At 42.4% G+C, this 21614-nt stretch overlaps 1 protein-coding gene across 3 annotated transcripts in view; it reads right to left on the reverse strand.

Annotated features, from left to right (window-relative positions):
* Positions 1 to 4613: 4613 nt before the first annotated feature.
* Positions 4614 to 21614, reverse strand: part of CD101 (CD101 molecule) — a 43353-nt gene continuing 26352 nt past the window's right edge. Inside the window, exons 9-10 of one of the 3 annotated variants that reach the window (XR_010321488.1) lie at positions 9311 to 13619; positions 4614 to 7073 (exon numbers count right to left, since the gene is read on the reverse strand). Coding sequence is in view for 2 of the 3 variants with exons in the window: in XM_003409428.4 (XP_003409476.2) it covers positions 13375 to 13619 (245 nt within the window). In the remaining variant the exon portion in view is untranslated. Of the gene's footprint in view, positions 13620 to 13982; positions 16751 to 21614 lie in introns of those variants that run through there. The other 2 variants (XM_003409428.4, XM_064282371.1) reach the window with 2 other exon arrangements.

Raw genomic sequence — 21614 nt, forward strand, 5'->3', positions numbered from 1 at the left:
CAGCACAACTAGATGTTGCCCAGCTAACATCACCAACTGCTCTGACAGGGGTCACAATAGAGGGTCTCAGACAGAGCTGAAGAAAAATGTAGGACAAAATTATAACTCACAAAAAAAGGCCAGATTTACTGGTCTGAAGAGACTGGAGAAACCCCGAGAGTGTGGCCACCGGATACTCTTTTAACTCAGCACTGACTGCACTTCACTGAGGTTCACACTTCAGCCAAAGATTAGACAGGCCCATAAAACAAAATGAGACTAAATGAGCACACCAGCCCAGGGGCAAAGAAGAGAAGGCAGGAGGGGACAGGAAAGCTAGTAATGGGGAACCCAAGGTCGAGAAGGAGAGAGGTTGACATGTCCTGGGGTTGGCTACCAATGTCACAAAAAAAATGTGTATTAATTTTTTGTGAGAAGCTAATTTGCTCTGTAAACCTTCATCTAAAGTACAATTAAAAAAAAAAAATTAGCTGTCCTGGTATGTGTATAAAGATATCTCACTGCTGTCTGAACTTGCATATTTCTGTTGAGTGCTATGTTGAACATCAGTTCATATGCTATGGACATGGAGCTGCACCTTTCAAATCTCTCTTCAAGGTAACCTGCTGCAGGGAGCATAGTTGATTGACAACCTCTAGCAACCAAACCTTCAGATCTATCACGATGTTCATGCTGAGTTCACACATTTCCTGGGTGCTCCCAGCCAAAGACTAAGCATGGCAGAGAGCTAGAGCTAAGCCATTTTTTACCAGTGGGGAACTCCTCCAATAGGCAAGCTTTGCCCAGGGGCTCCCCATCAATCTGGCTCACACTATCTCACAACTCTACTGCAGCCTGAAGCTCTTCCTACACAACCCTTTTTCTTCCCGAATCTTTTCCCAAATGTCTGCCCTGCATCCCAGTCAAGGACTCTCCCCACCTTCTCCTGCTCCATCCCCCCTCCTTTTTTGCCTTTACAGGCATTTCTCCTAATCAATCCCTTGCATGTCTAATCCCGTCTTGGTGTTTGCTTCTTGAAGCACCTAAACAGATAGCCAAGCTTATTGACTATCCTCTTTTGTGAAACCCCAGTTTAAGTATTTTGCTCATTTTAAAATCAGGTTGTGTGCCTCCCCCAGGAGGGAGTTTGAAAAATTTATTTATGGGAATTCTGTATATTTTTTGGATATAACTCTTTGTCAGATATATTATGTATGTTATGTAAATATCTTTTTTTTCAGTCTATGGTTTGTGTAATCATTTTCTTAATGTCTTTTGATGAACTGAAATTAATTTTAATGATGTCTAATTTATCAACTTTTTTCTTTTACGATATAAAATATGAGGTAGATGTCAGAGTTCATTTCTGGAAATGTGATTTTCCAATTGCTCCAGCACCATTTATTCAAAAGAGCACCCTTTCCTCACTGCAGGGCTTCTATAATATAAATTAGGTGAATGTAGATGTGTGGATGTATGTCTGGACTCTTTCCTGTTCTACTGGCTTCTTTGTTTATGCTCACACCTACTCCATATTATCTTAATGTAGCTTTATAGAATGTCCTGGAACCTGATAGTACAATTCCCCCCACCTTTTCTTCTTAAATATTGTCTTGTCTGTCCTAGATATTTTATATTTATGTTTAATATTAGAATGAGTTTCTCAATTTCTAAAAATTGTCTGGAATTTATATTATGATTCCATTAAATCAGGATTTCTCAACCTCAACATTATTGAAATTTTGGGCCAGACAATTCTTTGTTGTGGGGGAAGGGAGCTGCCCTATACATTGTAGGATGTTTAGCAGCACCCCTGGCCTCTACCTACTAGATGCCAGCAGTGCTTATCCCCAAGCTGTGACAACCAAAAATGTCCCCTAGACGGCAAAATTGCTACCTATTGGTAGCCACTGCTTTAAGCCTATAGGTCAATTTGGAGAAAATTGACACTTTTACAATATGGAGCCTTGAAAATAGAGTATCTCTCCATTTTGTTAGGTCTTCTTTCATTTATCTCAGCAATGTCTTGTAGCTTTCAGTGTAGAGTTCTTGCACATCTTTTGTTAAATTTAGTATAGGTCATTTGATACTTTTGTGGTATTAAAATGATAATTTTCAAATTTCATGTTCCAATTGTTTCTTTTTGACATAAAAAATATAACTAATTTTTGTATACAGATCTTGTATTTACTCATCTTGTTTGTAGATACTTTTGGCTTTTCTGTAAAGGCAAGCATGTCACTGGCAAATAAAGACAGTTTAACTTACTCGGTTCTAATCTTTTTACTTGTTATTTCTTTTTCTTGTCTTATCGCATTGCCTAGTACTGCCATATAATGTCCAATAGGCATAGTGATAGTTGACATCTTCATTTTATTCCTAACTTCCGTGGGGAAGCATTCAATATCCTATTATTGAGTATGATATCCTTTATCAAATTTAGAAAGTTTCCCTCTATTACTAGTTTACTGAGAAGTATTACTAGAATAAATATCAGATAGTATTAAACACTTTTTCTTCTTTATTAATATAGTGAATTACATAGATTGAATTTCAAATGTTAAACCAGTCTTGGATTCTTATCATAAATTCCACACGGGTGTGATTTAGTGTACCACCTAACTCTATTGAGGATAGGTGAATATTTCTTAAACTTGGCATTAAAGTATATAAATTCGCCTAATTTATGTTAGAGATGCCATTGCAGCAGGGAAATGATGCTCTTTTTAACAAATGGTGCTGAAGCAATTAGATAATCATATGGAGAAAAATGAAAGTTGACCGCTACAACACATTTTACCCCCCCAAAAATTTGAAATGTATCATAGACCCACTTTTAACTGGTAAAACAATGAAGCTACTAGAAGAAAACTAAGTGAATAGTTTCATGACCTTGCAGTAGGAATAACCTCGAGATGCCGTTTTGATGGCAGAGTTTATACCTGTTGGTGGCTTTAAGGTCTGATGCAGGGATTACAAAGGACAGAATTCCACACCAATGTGTTTTAATTACCTTGAGCAATGTCATCAATGTTGACTTTGAGTGCCTTTACATAGATACACGTTCTCCTGTTGCTCTAGTCTTCATCACTAAGGACTTTCCCTAGACTGATTAATTTTCTCTTATTTTACCTGCCTGGACCCTGAAGACATCTAAATTTATGATCCCTAGTCTATATATTGGAAACCTTGGTGGTGTAGTGCTTAAGAGCTGTGGCTGCTAACCAAAAGGCCTGCAGTTCAAATCCACCAGGCACTCCTTTAGAAACTCTATGGGGCTGTCTACTCTGTCCTTTAGGGTTGCTATGAGTCAGAATCCACTCGATGGCAACAGGTTTCAGTCTATATATTATTGTACCAAAAGAACTCTTACTGTTGTGATTTGAAGACTCACTACATATATGCATCTACATGTCTTCAAAGGACATTAATTGCTATTACTATGTGGGTATGGTGTGCCTGGAGCTCTGGTGGTGTAGCGGTTAAGAGCTTGACTGCTAACCAAAAGGTCAGCAGTTCGAATTCACCGGCTGCTCCTTGGAAACCCTGTGGGGGCAGTTCTACTCTGTCCTATAGGGCTGCTGTAAGTCAGAATTGACTCGGCAGCAACAGTTTTTTGTTTTTTTTCTAATTGTGTGTCTAGAAGCCCTGGTGGTACAGTGGTTAAAAGCACTCGGCTGCTAACCAGAAGGTCAGCAGTTTGAACCCACAAGCTGCTAATGTGGGAGACATGTGACAGTTTGCTTCTGTAAAGATTTGCAGCATTGGAAATCCTATCAGTCAGTTCTACTCTGTCAGATAGCGACCCTATTTTTTTATGAGTCAGAATTGACTCAACGGCAGTGGGTTTGGTTTGGTTTGGGGCTCTCAGTGATTACTATAAGAACTATGAATATGCCGCTGAAGAGCCCTCACGTTGAAGAGCTACTATTTTGTACATAGTAAGAGGTACGGTAATAGGCTTTAACGTTTCACTAGTGATATAGGGAAGGCTTCATGTAACTGTCTCTCCCATGTGTATGGACCACAGAGAAGCATCTCCCAGCAGAGTGTGCTCTTGGAGGACAGGACACACGATAAGATTATGAGAGCTCATAATCCTGTAGTTAGTTACCAAAGCACATGGGGTGGGGGTAGGGAGCTTTCTGAAACTTTGGCTTGCATCCCAACTCTCCACATGAACATGATCCAGTCCAGAACACACAAATTAAAGAGTAAACAGTGTTGTTTTCTCCTAGTAAGTGTTTTATGTGGAACCCTGGGCAATAAATAAATATTTAAGATGATTCAATGGGGATGGGCAGGATCACAGGAAGGAAGAAAACTGAGGAGATATTCCAAAACATCAAGCACAAAATCAGGGATACATTTGGAAACCGGTAAGTAGTTTGATGTGGTTGGCAGGAGAAACGTGGCAGTCTGTTTCTGGAAAGATTTACAACCTTGGAAACCTTATGGGGCGGTTCTACTCTATCCAACAGGGTCAACATGAGTCAGAATCAGCTTGACAGCAGTGAGTTTTTTGTTTGTTTGGTTGGTTTGGAGCACAGGTTACTGGAAAGGGACCAGCATAAGTCCATCTGAGGATCATATTATTGAAAAAGGCAACTTAAAATTGAAACACACACTCTCAACCCTCCACCACTATGAAAACACCCTTAAAGCAGTAATAAATTGGGATTTTCATATACTTGCTATTTATAACTTAAGAATGTATTAATCACTGTCTTTAACTAATGTCTTTCATCTTAGCAAATAGTTCAGTGTAAAAACTATACTAGTCAAAACACGAGCCTTGGTGGCATAGTGGTTAAAGCACTCAGCTTCTAGCCAAAGGTCAGCAGTTCAAACCCACCAGCTGTTCTGCAGAAGAGAGACGTGGCAGTCTGCTTCTGTAAAGATTTATGCCTTGGAAACTGTATGGGGCAGTTCTACTGTGTCCTATAGGGTCGCTTTGAGCAGGAATCAACTCAGTGGCAGTGGGTTTGGTTTGGGGTTTAGTCAAAGCATCTTTATTTGGCTGTCAGAGCTGGTCCAGGAGGAGCCTTGGATTCAGAGGCAGCATGGTGGGACTTCAAATTTCTAAAAAGTAAATTAAATTTACAAGCAATATCAAAAAGATAAGGTAAACAGAAAGCCAGTGTCTTAGTTATCTAAAAGTGCTGCTAAAATAGAAATACCACAAGTAGATGGCTTTAACGAAGAGAAAATTATTCTTTCAAAGTTTAGGAGGCTAGAAGTCTGAATTCAGGATGCCAGCTCCAGGGGAAGGCTTTCTCCATTGGCTCTGGGGGAGAGTCTTTGTCATCAATTTTCCCCTGGTCTAGGAGTTTCTCAGTGCAGGAATCCCTGGTCCAAAGGACGTACTCTTCTGCACTACTTTCTTGGTGGTATGAGGTCCCCACATCTCTTTGCTTGCTTCTTTCTTTTATACCTCAAAAAGAGACTGGATTAAGACACAACTTAATCTTGTAGATTGAGTTCTGCCTCATCAACATAACTGCCACTAATCCCATCTCATTAACATCATAGAGGGGATTTACAAAAAGTAGGAAAATCACATCAGATGACAAATGGTGGACAATCACACAATACTGGGAATCACGGTCTAGCCAAGTTGACAGATGCTTTTGGGGGACACAATTCAATCTTTGACAGTCAGTTAAGACAGTGAAAGGATGTAACTCTTATCTCTACATTCATGGGTAGAAAAGTAGGTTAACAAATACCGACTGAACACAAAAGAGGAAATTTATAACCCGTATCATTGCGTTTAACAGGTATACATTAGCTACCTCTTTGAGTTGGATAGGTCCCTTGGCGGTGCAAATGGTTAAGCACAGGACTACTGACTGAAGGGTTGGCAGTTCAAACTCACTCAGCGGCACCTTGGAAGTAAGGCCTGGCAATCTGCTTCCAAAAGGTCACAGCCTTAAAAACCCTATGGAGCAGTTCTATTCTGCACACCTAGGGTTGTCATGAGTTGGAATTGACTCAACAGCAACTAACAACAACAATGAGTGTGATACAATCTTTAAAACTTTCTGATAATCTTGCTCAATCCTCAAAACCCTCAAAAAAAATTGGGATTATCTCCACTCTCCAAATTAAGAAGGGAAGTTAGTTTCACAGCCAGCCAGCTGCCCTGCCTTGCCTTAGTACCACCACAGCCCTCATCCCAACCCCCAGCCATCATTTCCGCTGCTGCTTTTTCAATTCTCCCAAACCACAGCTGTTCCTTCCTTATTAAGTAACGTTCCATGACTCACCATTGTCCACCAAAGTGAAAAGATCTGTTCTCCTGCCCCCCTCAAGCAGACTAGCTCTAACTACCTTTCCAGACTTAACTCCCATTGCTCCCCTCCATAGATCTGACACTTAAATCAAGCCAAAGTTGGTTCCCTGCACTGTGGTTTTCATGGGGCGTCCTCTGTCTAGACTGCTGTTTTCTCCATCTTTCCTGTCAAAATATTTCCAACTTTCAAATCCCAGTTCAAATGACATTTCCTTTGTGACATTGTCTCTGGTTTCCAAATGCCCATAGCACATTACTGCACTAGGGGTAAAAATTAAAAACCAATGTAACAGAATTCCCAGCTGAGCCTACAGGGCCATGTCTGAGAAGTGGTAGGGCCTCTCCATAAACACAAGGTACATGACCTACCCTCAGGAGGCAAAGGGGGTCTGTGGTTAACAGGTTAGCGTAGAGGTACCTGGAGCAGATAAGAGGAATGGAGAGGATGGGATGATGTTGGTCTCCCAGCCTGGTCCCAGGCTGGCTGGTATCTGAACCCAGTGGAGAAAACAGATATTGGGCAGAAGAAAAAGAGGATGGGACTGTTTTCACAAGGGAGTCTTTAGAGACACAAATGCACAAGCGATCTTGGATTCATAGCCCTATAACAGAGTGTAATGCAAAGACAAAATGAGAGTGAGGCACTTTTCCTTGCTTACCACTGGGCACCGTCCTGCTTGGCATCTTATGTGCTCTGGCATCCCAGCTGCTCTGTGAGCCTGCAGAGCCAAACAGAAGAGCCAGGAACCACAGCAGAGGGAGTGGGCTTGTTAGTGAGCTCATGTGAATTCCCAGAATCCTGAGGAATCACCAGAAATATTTGAAAGACAATTTATAAATGGCCAAGATCCTGTGTAAGCAGCCTAGGGCAAAATTGTCTGTCAAATTTGGATTATTACTGTCAATTTAATTTCATGTATATGTACAGACCAGGAAGGCATGGAAAAACTTAGATTACACTGGCATCCAGCTGCCACTTGAATGGTTTCAGTTATTCCCACATAAATATCTGATTTGATATCATAACAAGCACGTGACATAGGTATTATTATGGCCAGATTTCCCCCATGGCAATGGAATTGATCACAGTATTTGTCTTAGTTATCTAGTGCTGCTATAACAGAAATACCACAAATGGGTGGCTTAAACAAACAGAAATCTATTTTCTCACAGTTTAGGAGGCTAGAAGTCCAAACTCAGGGTGCTAGCTGTAGGGGAAGGCTTTCTTTCTCTGTCAGCTCTAGAGGGAGGATCTTGTCTCTTTGAGCTTATGCTTCTGGGCGATCTTCATGTGGCTTGGCATTTCACTTCCCCTATCACTGCTTCCTAGCTTGCTTGTTTAATTTCTTTTATATCTCAAAAGACATTGACCCAAGATACACCCTACAATAATCCTGCCTCATTAACATAACAAAGACAACCCATTCAATTGGAATTATAGCCACAGGCATAGAAGTTGAAATTTACAACACAAATTTTTGGGATACACAATTAAATCCATAATATTCTACCCTTCAGCTCCCGAAAATCCATGTCCTTCACACGTGTAAAACACATTCACCCCATCACATCATCCCAAAAGTCTTAAAGCAGCTTCAAGACCAAAATCTCATCTTCTGAGTCATCTAAATCAAAGCATATTTCCCCCTGGGGCAAAATTCCTCTTCATCTGTGAAATCTAGACTACAAGTTAATTGCTTGTTTCCAAAGTACAATGGTGGAATAGGCATAAAGTAGACATTTCCATTACAAATAGGAGAAACTGGAGGGAAAGAAGGGACAACAGGTTCCAACCAAGTACAAAACCCAGAAGAAAAATTTACATTAGCTCCCAAGTCTTGAAAATAATCCTCTGTTCCTTGGGATGATCTGGGCAATGGCCTCACCCTCCAGACTCTGGTAGTTGTCCATGTCCTCTGGATTTTGGTCAGAGGCCCGTGGCCCCGGGCTTCAGCTCCGCCTTCCAGGTCTTCTGGGATGGTAACTCTGCTCTCTCAGCTTTAGGTGGCCCCATTCTCCTAGACCTTCTAAGTGTCGATCCCACCCTATTGCCCCCTCCCCCGCAATCCCGGTTCTTTTGGCCTTTGAAGATGGCAGCCCCTCCTCCTCAGCTGTGGGAAGCGGCCCCACCCCCCTGGCACACCTTAATAGCAGTCCCACACTCCAGAACCGAGTTGGTGAAGATCTGACTCTTTGAAACCTAGGAGGCCACACCTGAACATAATTCAGACAAGTTCTTTGCCACTGCATAAAAAGCATTGCTCTTCCTCCATTGTCTAATCATTTTCTTTTAAAGTCTCATCAGAAGCACATTTAAGATTCACATTTCTAGCAACATTCTGTTGCTGGCACCATATGTATTCTCTAAGATGACAGAGACTTTCTCTATAGCTCTCTTCACTTCCTTCTGATCCTTTACTAGAATCGCCTTTGATGTTTATAATTCTACCAACAGTCTCTTCAAGGTAATCTAGGCTTTTCCTATGAGACACCTTAAAACTCAGCCTCTACCTATAACCCAATTCCAAAACTACTTCCACATTTTGGGTGTCTGTTAGAGCAGCATCATACTCTTCTGGCACAAAATTCTTAGTTATCCAGTGCTGCTATAGCAGAAATATCACAAATGGGTGGCTTAATCAAACAGAAATTTATTTTCTCACAGTTTAGGAGTCTAGAAGTCCAAATTCAGGGTACCAGCTCTAGTGGAAGGCTTTATTTATCATTAGAGGAAGGTCCTTGTCTCTTTGAGCTTATGATCCTGGGCGATCTTCATGTGGCTTGGCATTTTGCTTCCCCCATCTCTGCTTCCTAGCTTACTTGTTTAATTTCTTTTATATCTCAAAAGAGATTAACTCAAGATACGCCTTACAGTAATTCTGCCTCATTAACATAACAAAGGCAGCCCATTCATATGGGATTATGGCCACAGGCATAGAGTTTAGGATTTCCAACACATATTTTTGGGGGACACAATTCAATCCATTACAGTGTTTATTATGGAAAAAGCCCAGGACTTGCTATCAGAGGACCTACCTGCTTCTCTTCTGCATATGGGCTGGTGATCCTGGATAAATCCCTCACTCTCTGAGCTTTGGTTGCCACCTGTAAAACAAGGATAACAATCTCTTTTCCACAGTGATGCCATGATACTCTGAGATGATGAACAAATTCCGTACAATTATAGGGAGTTTTTATGACACGTCACTTTCTACCACTGCATTCATCTTTTGCCACAAATCAGTTATCTCTGTACATGTCTTCACAAACTAAAAATAATGAAAGACCACGCCTTATTCAACTCTGTGTCAACTCATCTTGTACAGAGCAGATACTCAATACAATGGAATGGACTACCCCAAAGGGGATTAGTTTCCCATCTCTGGTAGAACTGTGGTTGAGAGGATTCAAACATCAGAATTGTTTGACAAGACACCAATCTTGAGAGCCTAAGGCTGTTTATTAAATCAGATACAACAGATTCAGATATGATAGGTCAGATCAGATCATGTTTTCCAGGAACATAATAGATAGCTAAGACAGAGAGAACTTTAACCACTTAAACAGAGAAAAAAAAAACAGGGAGTAGCAAAGTTTTCCTGTCAAGAGTCACATAGTAAATGTTTTAGGCTTTGTGAGCCATACAGTCTCTGTGACTACTCAACTCTGCCCCTTTATTGAGAAAGCAGCCATAGACAATATGTAAGCCAGTGGGCACGCTATGTTTCAATAAAACTGTTATCTACAAAAACAGGTGGTAGGTTGGATTTCACCCATAGACCATAGTTTGCCAATCCCTGTGTCATGGATTAAATTGTGTCTCCCCAAAATATCTGTCAACTTGGCTAGGCCATGATTCCCAGTGTTGTGTGATTGTCCGCCATTTTGTCATCTGATGTGATTTTGTGTTATAAATCCTACCTCTATGATGTTAATGAGTTGGGATTAGTGGCAGTTATATGAATGAGGCATGACTCAGTCTACAAGATTAGGTTGTTTTAAACCAATCTCTTTTGAGCTATAAAAGAGAAAATGAACAGATAGACATGGGGACCTCATATCACCAAGAAACAAGTGCCAGGAGGATAGTGCATTCTTTGGACCCATTCTTTGCGCTGAGAAGCTCCTTGACCCGGGAAGCTTAATGACAAGGATCTTCCCCCTGAGCCAACACAGAGAGAAAAATTTTCACTTTGAATTTGGACTTCTGGCTTGCAAAAAAAAAAGCTTCCTAGATACCTTGAAATAGAGGTTTATCCTGTTGCCAAAGTGGATTTATAACAAAAGATGCTGAAAGTAAACTAGGTGGCGAGATAGAATGGAAAAGCTGAAATCAACGAAAGTACAACTCTCCATTAAGGTTCAAAATGTGAAATGAACAAGTATGTAATTGGAGAGAAGGGTGGTTTCATGTAAAATGTCCATTGAATTGTATTGCAATAAATTTGATTCTGGAAGTTCAAAAAAGGAAAAAATAAGACTTTAGGGGTTTTAGTTGCCTGAAAACTCACTATGGGCCAAATAGTGTGATGTGGCTGCTTAGAAAATCTAATGTTCTCTAAATTCCATTAATGAAAGCAGAGCATCCAGAACAAGCCAGGTTATAATCCCAAGGGATTGGGGTTCTGTCTGCTCAAGTCACCACTGGAGTCCTCGCACCTATCACAGTGCTTGGCCCTCAGGAGAAGCTCACTGGGAAATAATTTCCGTGCTTTGCTCTGACTGGAGCATCTCCATATTTGAGTGTCTCCTCTGTGCAATCTCTCCTGGATTCAAACATAAAGAAGTGGTGTTTGAGCTAAGAGCAGAAACGTGGGATCCAGGTTACAAGAGGTGTGAGGGCTTCGGGGAAAGGGTACTCCAGGCAGAGGGCAGCACCAGAATCTATGATTCTTTGGCAAGGATGCCAGTTCTGTTTCCCTTCCTCTTCAAAATCCCAATTAAAATAGAGTTTTCTAAAAAAAAAAAAAAAAAAAATGCGATAAGAAGGGCCATCATATTTTCTTAAGAAGTCTTAATTTTAGCTTTGTTGTCTGCCCCTTTACATGGGAGAGCAGAAACAAATGTGTTGACATGTTTAAGAAACATTTGGCGTTTCAGATGAGGCTGTAAAGGGAGATGAATTTAAGGAACCAGTAGGTCTATAGTGGGAGTTCTTATAGCCACCAATAATCCCCTTGCAAAGGAACTAATTATGTTTGGAGAGGACGTGTGTGCCTGATAAAATAATTAAAAATAAATTGTTCTCTTTGGAAATGCAAATTACCTAGTGTTAAAGCAATCCTGCTGGTCACATAGACAACAAACAGATGTGTTTTCTCAAGTCTGTTAGGTAGCACCGATTGATTTACAATTCTGGCTACAACAGGGCCTGAGCAGCTTTGGAAACAAAAGTGAGGGGGCCTTAAGCCCAATGGGGACAATCATCCCCCTGGGGGGGCAAGTTGTTGAAAGCCTTAAGCCATGATGATGATGACTTCTTGGACTTCCTGGCTGAGAAGAGGGGACGCTGAAGAACCAGACTTGACCCATTGGCTCCCTTGGAACCCCTAGCCCCTGCTGGAATAGGAAAGTGTTGGCACTGTTAACTTCTCCTCTCCCCAGTAACTACCTTTCCTGCTACTCAGCGTTGGCAGGTCAAAGAAACTAATGCATCGGCTAAGAACCAGGAGGGAGTCCCTGGATGGTGCAAACAGTTAACATGCTCAGTTGCTAACTGAAAAGTTGGAGATTTGAGTCAACCCGTAGATGCCTCGGAAGAAAGTCCTGATGAGTTACTTCTGAAAAATCAGCCATCGAGAGCCCTATCAAGCACCGCTTCTACTCTGACGCACACGGGGTCAGCGTGAGTCAGTATCGATTGGATGGCAATTAGTACTGAGAAGAAACAGGAAGCGGATGGACTTTTTGGTGGGGGGACAAAAGGAAGATATGCAACCTTGGAGGGCCAGCTAGAACAGTATGGCATGAAACGAAAAAAAAAAAAAAAAGGTTTCCTTCAGCACTGATTTAATAAGTCTTATAGAACCAAAAAACTCAGGCTACAAAATGTTTTATTGTTTTGTCAAAGAACCAATGTTGATTAAGCACCTACTGTGCAGAGCCCAATCTTGAGTGAGCGTTTGTAGATGGGATGGGGGAAGAAAATGGAATTCTGCCTTCTTCCCCACTGTCCCCCAACCCCCTCCGCCCGGAAGCTAAGACAGACAGAATGTTAACCATTAAAATAGAGCAGAGAATAACAAAGCTTTTCTGCAAAGGGCCACATCGTAAATATTTTAGGCTTTGTGAGCTGTACCATCTCTGTGGCAACTACTCAGCTCTGCCATTTTCCCATAGGAAGGTGCATTCGTGTTGGGGAAGCTGAACTGATGTAAATAGGAGCATATTCCCAATTCCTTTTGCCTTGCTGACATCAGGTCCTTTCCTACGCCTCTTATCCAGAGGAAAAAGATTACCTAGAGCCTGTGTGACAGGACCACTCACAGGGTTTCCAGAGGAAACAGGGGCACAAGAGAGGAGAGAAGAAGGGAACCCATCCAGGGCCTCACCTCTAAGATCTCATTTAATCTTCACACCACTACGTGAGAGAGGTACCTCACCTCTTCCGGATGAGAAATGTGAACCTCCACGAGGTGTGGCAAAGTAATACGAGATACTGTTACTATCTAGCTCATGATGGGGGGTGGGGGATGCAAGGGTTAAAAAAAAAAAAAGGGGGTAGATGAGATCATACACAAAGACACGATTAAGAGGGTCTGGCACCCAGAAGGAAACCCTGGTGGTAGAGTGGTTAAGTGCTACAGGTGCTAACCAAAAGGTTGGCAGTTCAAATTCACCAGGCACTCCTTGGAAACTCTATGGGGCAGTTCTATTCCGTCCTATAGGGTCGCTTTGAGTTGGAATCTACTTGACAGCAACGGGTTTGGGTTTTTTTTTTTGGCACCCATAAGTGCTCAGTAAATGTTCCCTCTAACACTCAGGTAACTTGCCTAAAGCTGCAGACACAGTAAAGAAAAGAACTAGATTCATTCATGGCCTGGTCACTCAGTCCAAAAGTCTACACTCTTTTCCATCAGGCCTTGGGTTTCTTCCAGGATTCAGTTGTCTTCCTCTCCATCTTCCTCTTCATTTCTGTTGTTCCTGGTCCTGTCTCCAGCCCCTTTCAAGTCCACCCAGAGAGCCTTTTCTTTCCGTGCATTTGAACTCAGTGTTGCTAACTTCCTGGCCTTGGAGTATAAGCAGAGGAGGCAAAGGAGCAGAAGAATGAACATGACGAAGGGGTAGATGAACAGGAAGTAGAGTAAAGGTACCGAAGAGCAGATCCTGGAAGGAAATGTGGCCTCTGCAACGAAAAAGAGAAAAATAAAAGAGACTGACAAGGATTAGCTTCCAATTTATTTGTAACGATCAACTATAAACATTCTGGGATTTACTGCTACAAGCAAATATACGTAAAAGACTAAAAAAATAAAGTGGGGTCAAATAGCAGCAAGCCCCTTCGATCATATGAAGGGAGCAAAGGAAATAGTGCTGGGAGAAAAGAACTTTCTGGTACCAGCAATGGTGCTTTCTAACATGCCCTCCCTCGTGCCCAGCAATTTCCAACCACTGGAGGTTCCAATGACCTACTTAAAACTAATAGCCAGGAAGGAAAACCAAACCAAAAAAAAAAAAAAAAAAAAAACCCTCTCCTTTAATCTTCTTTCCTCAGAAAAGATATCTATAATTCAACCCCCGTTCTGAACCACGTTGCTGGTCCTGAATTTTTAACTGAGTGATTCCCACTGCTATTTCTAAAAAGGAAGAATGAAAAGAAAAGCCAAAAAACACACTGCACTGCCCTGATAATACAGTTGTACCTAAAGTGGGGCACCTTCCTGTCTCTACCCAAGCCTGCCTCTCCAAATCGATCTATTCCCCAGGCACCCTCCACTCTGTGCCTTTTCTGTGCTGTTCTTACTGCTGCCAGCACCCTAATCCTCCGGGGCCTTTCGGACCTAGCTCAGATCACACTTCCTCCCCAAGGTCTTCCTCCCTCACCTCAGGCCCAGTTCTTCTCTTCCACTTCCTTCTCACACAGCCCTTTATTTAGACCTTTGCCTTCCGTTTAGCCACTGCCTTTGTTTCATTATAGTTACTTGCCTATGCCTGATAAAACCAAAAATTGTTGCCATCGAGTCGATTCCAACCCATAGCAACCCTGTAGGACAGAGTAGAACTGCCCCATAGAGTTCCCAAGGAGCTCCTGGTAGACTTGAACTACTGACCTTTTGGTTAACAGCCATAGTACTTAACCACTACGCCACCAGGGTTTCCTATGCTTGATAGGGCCGTTTGTTTCTCTGTCTCCCACAGTGCCTAGCACGTGTGCTTCATAACTTTTGCTGATCTGAATTGAATTGGACAGACTGCAGCCACATGGGCAGAAGATGCTATATAAAGGCCGGCTGAGGACCAGGATCCTCCAGCAGCTGCAGTCCGCTGGGAAGTACGATCAGCAGACAGACACATGGAGCTCACACAAGCAACCCCAACATGGTTCCTGGCCACACACACCCAGAAGAGTGCAAAGGTGGAAGACTCCATGCACCATAGGTTCCAGGAAATAGTGTCCTGAGCTACAGGACTGTGGTTAAAATCTCTTGATGCAGAAAGATGTGCACATAAAGGGACACCAACGATTACATGTAATCTTCCAACTGCATTTATTGATGGCAGGATATTTGCAATCAAGTTATTCTGAAAACTCAGATGCTAACATAAAAACCCGTTAACATCAATTCCGACTCATGGCAACCTCATGTGTGTCAGGGCAGAACTGTGCTCCATAGGGTTTTCAATGACTCATTTTTCCAAAGTAGATCACCAGGCCTTTCATCCGAGGTCCCTCTGCGTGGGCTAGAACCTCAATGGAGACTGATGAATGAATGAATTGAAGGAGTGAATTCCACACTGGAACCCAGGGGTGGCTTCTGTCATGTTACACAAAATAAAGATCATCACCGAACATTAGGCTGGCACCTCTGAAAGGGGCTGACAAAAAACGACAGGGGTTTGTTGTCTGGGTGTTCTCTGGTCTCATTTGTATCCTTCATCCTAAAGTTGGTTTTTGTTTTTGAAAAGGTGAACAATGAAAAGGCTAGATTGCTGAATTCTTTATCATCCCCTCTCCACATACTGCCTGAATCCTCCCCCAAACGGCCTTGCCTGAGTACCACAGTTCTCCCAGGTCTTATCTGAATACATTTGAAGGCATGTACTTTAGAACCAACCAGTTGCGGTCGAGTCAGCTCTGACTCACGGCGGCCCCATGTGTGTCAGAGGAGAACTGTGCTCCACAGGATTTTCAATGGCTCATTTTTTGGAAGTCAATCACCAGGACTTTCTTTTGAGGCATCTCTCTGTGGACTCAAAGCTCCAACGTTTTGGTTAGCAGCCGAGCATGTTAACCATTTGCACCACCCAGGGAGACTATAATGCTGAAAGAGAGTGGATCCATAGAGACCAACAATCAAGAGCAATGGCCTTGGGGTCACTCAGGCAATAAGGAATGAATGAGCACCTACTACAGCTCAGAGAGCTGGGTTCAAATCCTGGCTCCTCAATTTACTATTATTGGCATTGGACAAGTTACTTATTCTCTGCAATGCTTAATTTTCTCATTGACAAAATGGGGAGAATAATAATTTCTAGAGTCATGATGAGATAATGCATAATAAAGTATTTCGCGTAGTACCCAGTGCATTTGTTGAGTGTGCAAGCAATAAATATTAGCTAGAACATTGCTGAGAAAGCTAGGAAGATCACAGGCAACCTTCTCCCAAGAGACCAGGTAGAAAACAGAGTCAGAAGCTGTTGATTCCTCATGCAGGGGTCACAGGTTTGGCCATCTTCTTCACAGACCAAGTCTCTAGATTTCTGATCGCTCTGTACCAAGTACTGGGTGACCTTCAGCCAGCTAAGTAATTAGTCAAATGAGAAGGTTCTGGCATCATTTTCCAGTCATGGGAGACAGAGGAATATGAAGTGAGAGTCTATGGCACCCAGATTTCACAGTTTGTAGAATGGTAGTGTGATGATGGGGAGATGACAGCAGCACATAGGCGGTGGAAAGAAATCTAGTGCTTAGCTTTTGTGCCTCTGAGACTCTAACCTTCCCATGAAGGGACTGCCAGAGAGCTTGATGATCTTAATGCGGGGGAGGCTGCTCCACTCTAGAGCACTCTGCTATCAAAGGAAGGCAAAATGCACTCTTCACAGTGCTGATTTGGCCAACAACTCACAAACTGTCAGCTCCAGTGCTTCTAAATGACCCCTCTTGGGAGGGCAGTGTTTGCTCTGGATCTCACGATCGCCATTTCCCTCCATCTGCCTCTCACCCAAATCTGGATTAGAATCAGTGACATTCAAAACTATTACAGTTTGGCATTTTGATTCAATCCAAGTAGGCGCCCAATGCTCAAAGTACAAGGCCTGCAAAATAGAGCCAAAAATGTAATGAGAACACTTTATCAAGAGGTTTGGTTTATAACTTGCTTCCACTCACAGCCAAACACATCTTGAGGAGCACTCGTTTATTATTATATTACCTTGGAAATATTTATAAGCAGCAGACTTCAGAAGAGAGGTACAGGATAACAAGGAGGCTACCCACCAGCCCCTGCCAAATGCAAAATTTGGGCAACCGACCTATGCCACACATGGCCGTGTGGGAGAGTTGTCTCCTGCCAAAAGATGAAGTAGGATCAGGCGGCCCGATAAAAGTGCATCCCAAAAAACGTGTACCTCATTGCTCATTCTTTCATCAAATATTTGTTGAGTGCTTTTTTTTTTTTTTTTTTTTTATGCCATGCCTCGTTTGAGGCACTGAGGAGGCGTCAATGAATAGCATGGTCTCTCCAGAAACTTCAGGGTGGTAGGGGCACACATCTCCTTTAATGACCCACTTTCTAAGTAGATCCTTACCCAGATAATACTGGGCTATTGTAACGAATACCACACTACTATAACTAATCCAGTCACCAGAAAGCCTTATACAAACAAAAAAACCCGTCGAGTCAATTCCGACCCATAGTGACCCTATAGCCTTATAAGCTGGCCTATTAATTACTCATAGAGAATTATTGGGGGTCTGAGAGTGAGGTAAAAAGACTCAGGCAGCTGTAGCCACTGCTCTGGCTTAGACATTGGTAAGGAAGTAAGATGGAGAAGGAAATGCAAGGTCCAATCCCCCCTCCCCCCAAGGAAATGCCTCTTAACTTTTCTGCCTTCACACGAACCATGTGCTCCTCAGTACTGTTATGTGGTCCTAATATTAACCCAACCTGAGATAGCCAAATAGACATGGTGGAAAACCATTTGAGAAGTGAGAATTGTTGTATATTTCAACTGGCTTTTGTCAATATATAGAACGGCTACTCACTGGGAATGTAATTACACTGCAATTCAATAAATATTTGAGCATCTTCTGTGTGCCAGGCCCTATGCGAGCGCTGGGAACAAGACACTCATAGTCTTGGCCTTCTCAGAGTGTCTAGACTAGCAGTGGTGATCAGTGTTAAACAGGTTATTGTAGGTGTGATGACTAAGGGAATAAGGTCAGTCACTGAGGAAGTAGCAGTTAAGTTGGTAGGTGAAGGATTTGTAGGTATTAACCGGTTAAAGATGGCATTGATGAGCATTCCAGTAAGGGGTAGCACATTCCTGGCAAAATATTGGTCTATCAGTCATATCTGTTCTCATCTGCACTTCATCTTCTTCCTCTCCAATGGCTCTTTCCCCCTCTGCCATGTGAATGTGCTCAAAGTCCCTACCATCTTGAAACCAAAATAGAACAAGGCAAAACCAAAGCACCTTCCCTGATACCTCCTGCCATCTAGTTATTCTCCTCTTTCCCTTTACATCGAAGCTCTTGAAAGAGTAGTCTATATTTGATATGATCACTTTCTCACTCCTCAACCCACTGCAATATGACTTCTCTCATTGCATTCCTGTAATTGCCCTAATTGTCAAACCAACGAATACTTTCTCGTTCTTGTCGTCTTTGACCGCTTTGCAATATTTGAGTCTTTGATTCTCCCTTCACTATTGATACTCTCTCTGTCTTTGGTTTCTGCCATACCACCAAACCCTGGTTCTCTGACTACCTCTCGGCCACTCTTTGCAGTTTCCCGCCCAGGCTCTTCTTGTCCACTCTCCTGATAAATAGCAATGTATCTCAGGGTCCATCCTCGGGCCTCTGTTCCTCTCAGTCTACATTTCCTGGATGACCTCTTTTGAATTATTGGCTATATGTTGATGACTCCTAGTCTACAACCCTGGGGCAGATATATACCATTTGGAAATCCAGATGTCTACTGGAAAGATACCTCTGGTTAACTGACAGGCATCCCAAGCTCAACTTCCAGCCCAACTTATTCAAAATTTAACTAATCTCCCCTCCAAGCCTTTCTTCTCCATTCCCTTGCTTGGTAAATGATCTCACTTCCCACCTAAGCCTGAAACTAGATAGCCAGCCTTGATTCTCTCCTTTGTTCATTCACTCTCCATCATATACATCTAAAAAAAAACAGTCTCTAAATCCTATTGATTACACCTCCCAATATCTAGTGCCTGTTCTTCTCTCTGGAGCTCTGGTGATGCAGTGGTTAAGTGTTTGGGTGCTAACCGAAAGGCCAGCAGTTCGAAACCACCAGCTGCTCCACTGGAGAAATATGTGGCAGTCTGCTTTCATGGATTACAGCCTTGGAAACCCTGTGGAGCAGCTCTACTCTGTCCTGTAGGTCATTATGAATCAAGATCTATTCGATGGTATGATTTTTTTAATTGAGTCTTCTCTCAGCCCTCACTGGTGCTGTCTTAATTCAACATTTTATCTTGTCTCATTTGGATCCCCCAATCAATTTCACACCCAGGTCTGGCTTCCCTTCAACAAACCTTTAATACTGCTCTCAGTGGGAGCCTTCTAAAATGCAAATGTGAGGATGTCACTTCCCTGCTTTGTTTTTTGCAGCCTGATAACTTTCCTGCTAAAGTTCACCTTCCTTAGCTTTGCACACAAGCCACAAGACAGCCTCCCCACCTCACTAACCTCATCTCTTCCTACTGTACCACACAGATCACAGCTTCTGCCATTTCCAACTACTGGATGTTCCCCGAATATACCACGAAGTTTCACTTCTTACTGTCGTCCTGCTTGGTTTTCCTTTTCCTAAAGTACACTTCTTGCTTTTCACAGGCCCCATCCTCTGGGGAACCTTCTCAGACCTCCTGTCCACCTTGCCCTTCACACTAGCTCTGCCTTGTTGTTCCCATAGCATCCTGGGACTACTTCTTTCATGGCATGTATGGCTTTGGAGTTGACTTTCTCCTCCAGCCTCAGAGCTCTGTGGGAACAGACTCTGCCATATGCATTTTCGTATTCCCAGAACCTAAAAAAAAGTCATTTGTTGAATAAGTTAAAACACTTTGCTACCTAGATGAATACGTGTATCTGTGTATGTAGCACGGTTGGAGGCATAAGGGGAAAAGGAGTTAGCATTTGTTGAACACTTAAATGTGTCAAGAACTATGCTTTGGTAGATACATTGTATGCACTTGTATTATGATTAAGTAACCAGGGTATGATTTCATAGCTAGTTAAAAACAAAAATAAATCTGTTGCCATTAAGTCAATTCCTACTCATAGCAACCCTATAGAGCAGAGTAGAACTGCCCCATATTGTTCCCAAAGAGCACCTGGTGGATTCGAACTGCCAACCTTTTGGTTAGCAGCTGTAGCTCTTAACCACTACACCACCAAGGTTGGTGGTACAATTTGAGCCTAGGCTTGTGTGACTCTAAACCCTAGGATTTTTCTTCATTCCATACTGCCTCCCAAACTACCAGAAAGGAACAGTAAGTTTGGGGAACCCAGATGCTATACTGCAGGCCTTTACTTGGGAATTCTTGACTTTAGTTACAATAAAAACCTCCATTTGTCAACCTTAGGTCATAACACAGGGCTTATGAGCTTCTCCAATTCTGAAGAATACAAAGACCCTCCATTTTGAATGTTTCTTTCTGGAGTTCAACTTTTTAAAATCTTTGACCTGTTTTACAAGGATCCTATAAGGATGAACAGTATATATATGCTGCAAAGTATCCCATCTGCCTCAGAGATGTGCTTTTTAGATACAGAATATATACTTTTTACAGTTATTATCCATTTACTCTACTGCAAAAGCTGCCAATTCAGAGCCTATGAGTTCCTGTGGGAAAACGTGTGGAATGTGCTCAGGGGTGTGAGACTTCCTATGATTGTTGGAATGGAAGAAAGGTTGATAGAGGAAAAACATATTCCGCCTGGACACTTGGGAGGCTGAAGAATGGACATGGGAAAAGGACAATGAAGCCTCAGGGATCAAATCAGATAACTTTGACTTCCACTCTAGAAGCATTGCTGGGCCTGAGATGAAGCTGTCCCTACAGCTGACAAGTTGCCATAAGTTCTTGACAGTACTCTTTTCTTCCTTCCTAAGGAGTCTCACTAAAGCTAGCCAGTGTCTTATGTTACCTTTATCAATCATTTCCAACACCACATCACACTGGACTTGACCTCCCCCTCCGGACTCTAAGCTCTATAGAGCAGACTCTGTCATATACATTTTTGTACCCTCAGAACCTCCAAAGGTCATTTCCCACAGTAAGTCTGAGTTTAGAGTTCATCTCTCACCTTCTCCTTAAATCCCACCAGAAGTAAGTGGCCAAGAGAATGATCTGGCTATGACATCTACCAACTCATTGATCACCAGGGAAAATTTAGCTGGTTTGGCTGGAACAATTTTTGCTTTCATTAACAAATACTTAATAAGTGCCTATTACATGCCTGGCACTGTGCTAGGCTGGAAGGGTGCCTTCTCCTCCTTCACAGCCTCCTGTACCACGTCCCCCTGAAGTTGTGCACTCAGCCGAATAGTATGACCTTTCCATATAGAGAAGGATCACCCTGTGGCCAATGATCTACAAGTAGCTGTCTTCCTAATGGAAGTCTATTAACAAGTCCTATCTGGAAACACTTCCTTCCTTGATGCCTTTCAAGGTGCAATCAGGAGGTACACTAAATGATCATCACCATCAAAAGTCCTGGGAATTTGTTTAGCACATACAGAGACAAGGAGCTTGACGCTTATTCATTGAAAAAGGTTTTTGGACTCAGGGAGCATTTAGATGTAGCTGATTTTGGTTCAATCAGATCAAAATGTAAAGTAGCCCCAGCAGTCTCTTTATCCCTCATTCAAACTCCCACCTCAGGTCAGCATTCTGAGAATAGAGGGTCAGCCAAGAAATAAGGATGTCT

This window comes from Loxodonta africana, chromosome 3 (genome assembly GCF_030014295.1).
Source record: "Loxodonta africana isolate mLoxAfr1 chromosome 3, mLoxAfr1.hap2, whole genome shotgun sequence".
Classification (NCBI taxonomy): Eukaryota; Metazoa; Chordata; class Mammalia; order Proboscidea; family Elephantidae; genus Loxodonta; species Loxodonta africana.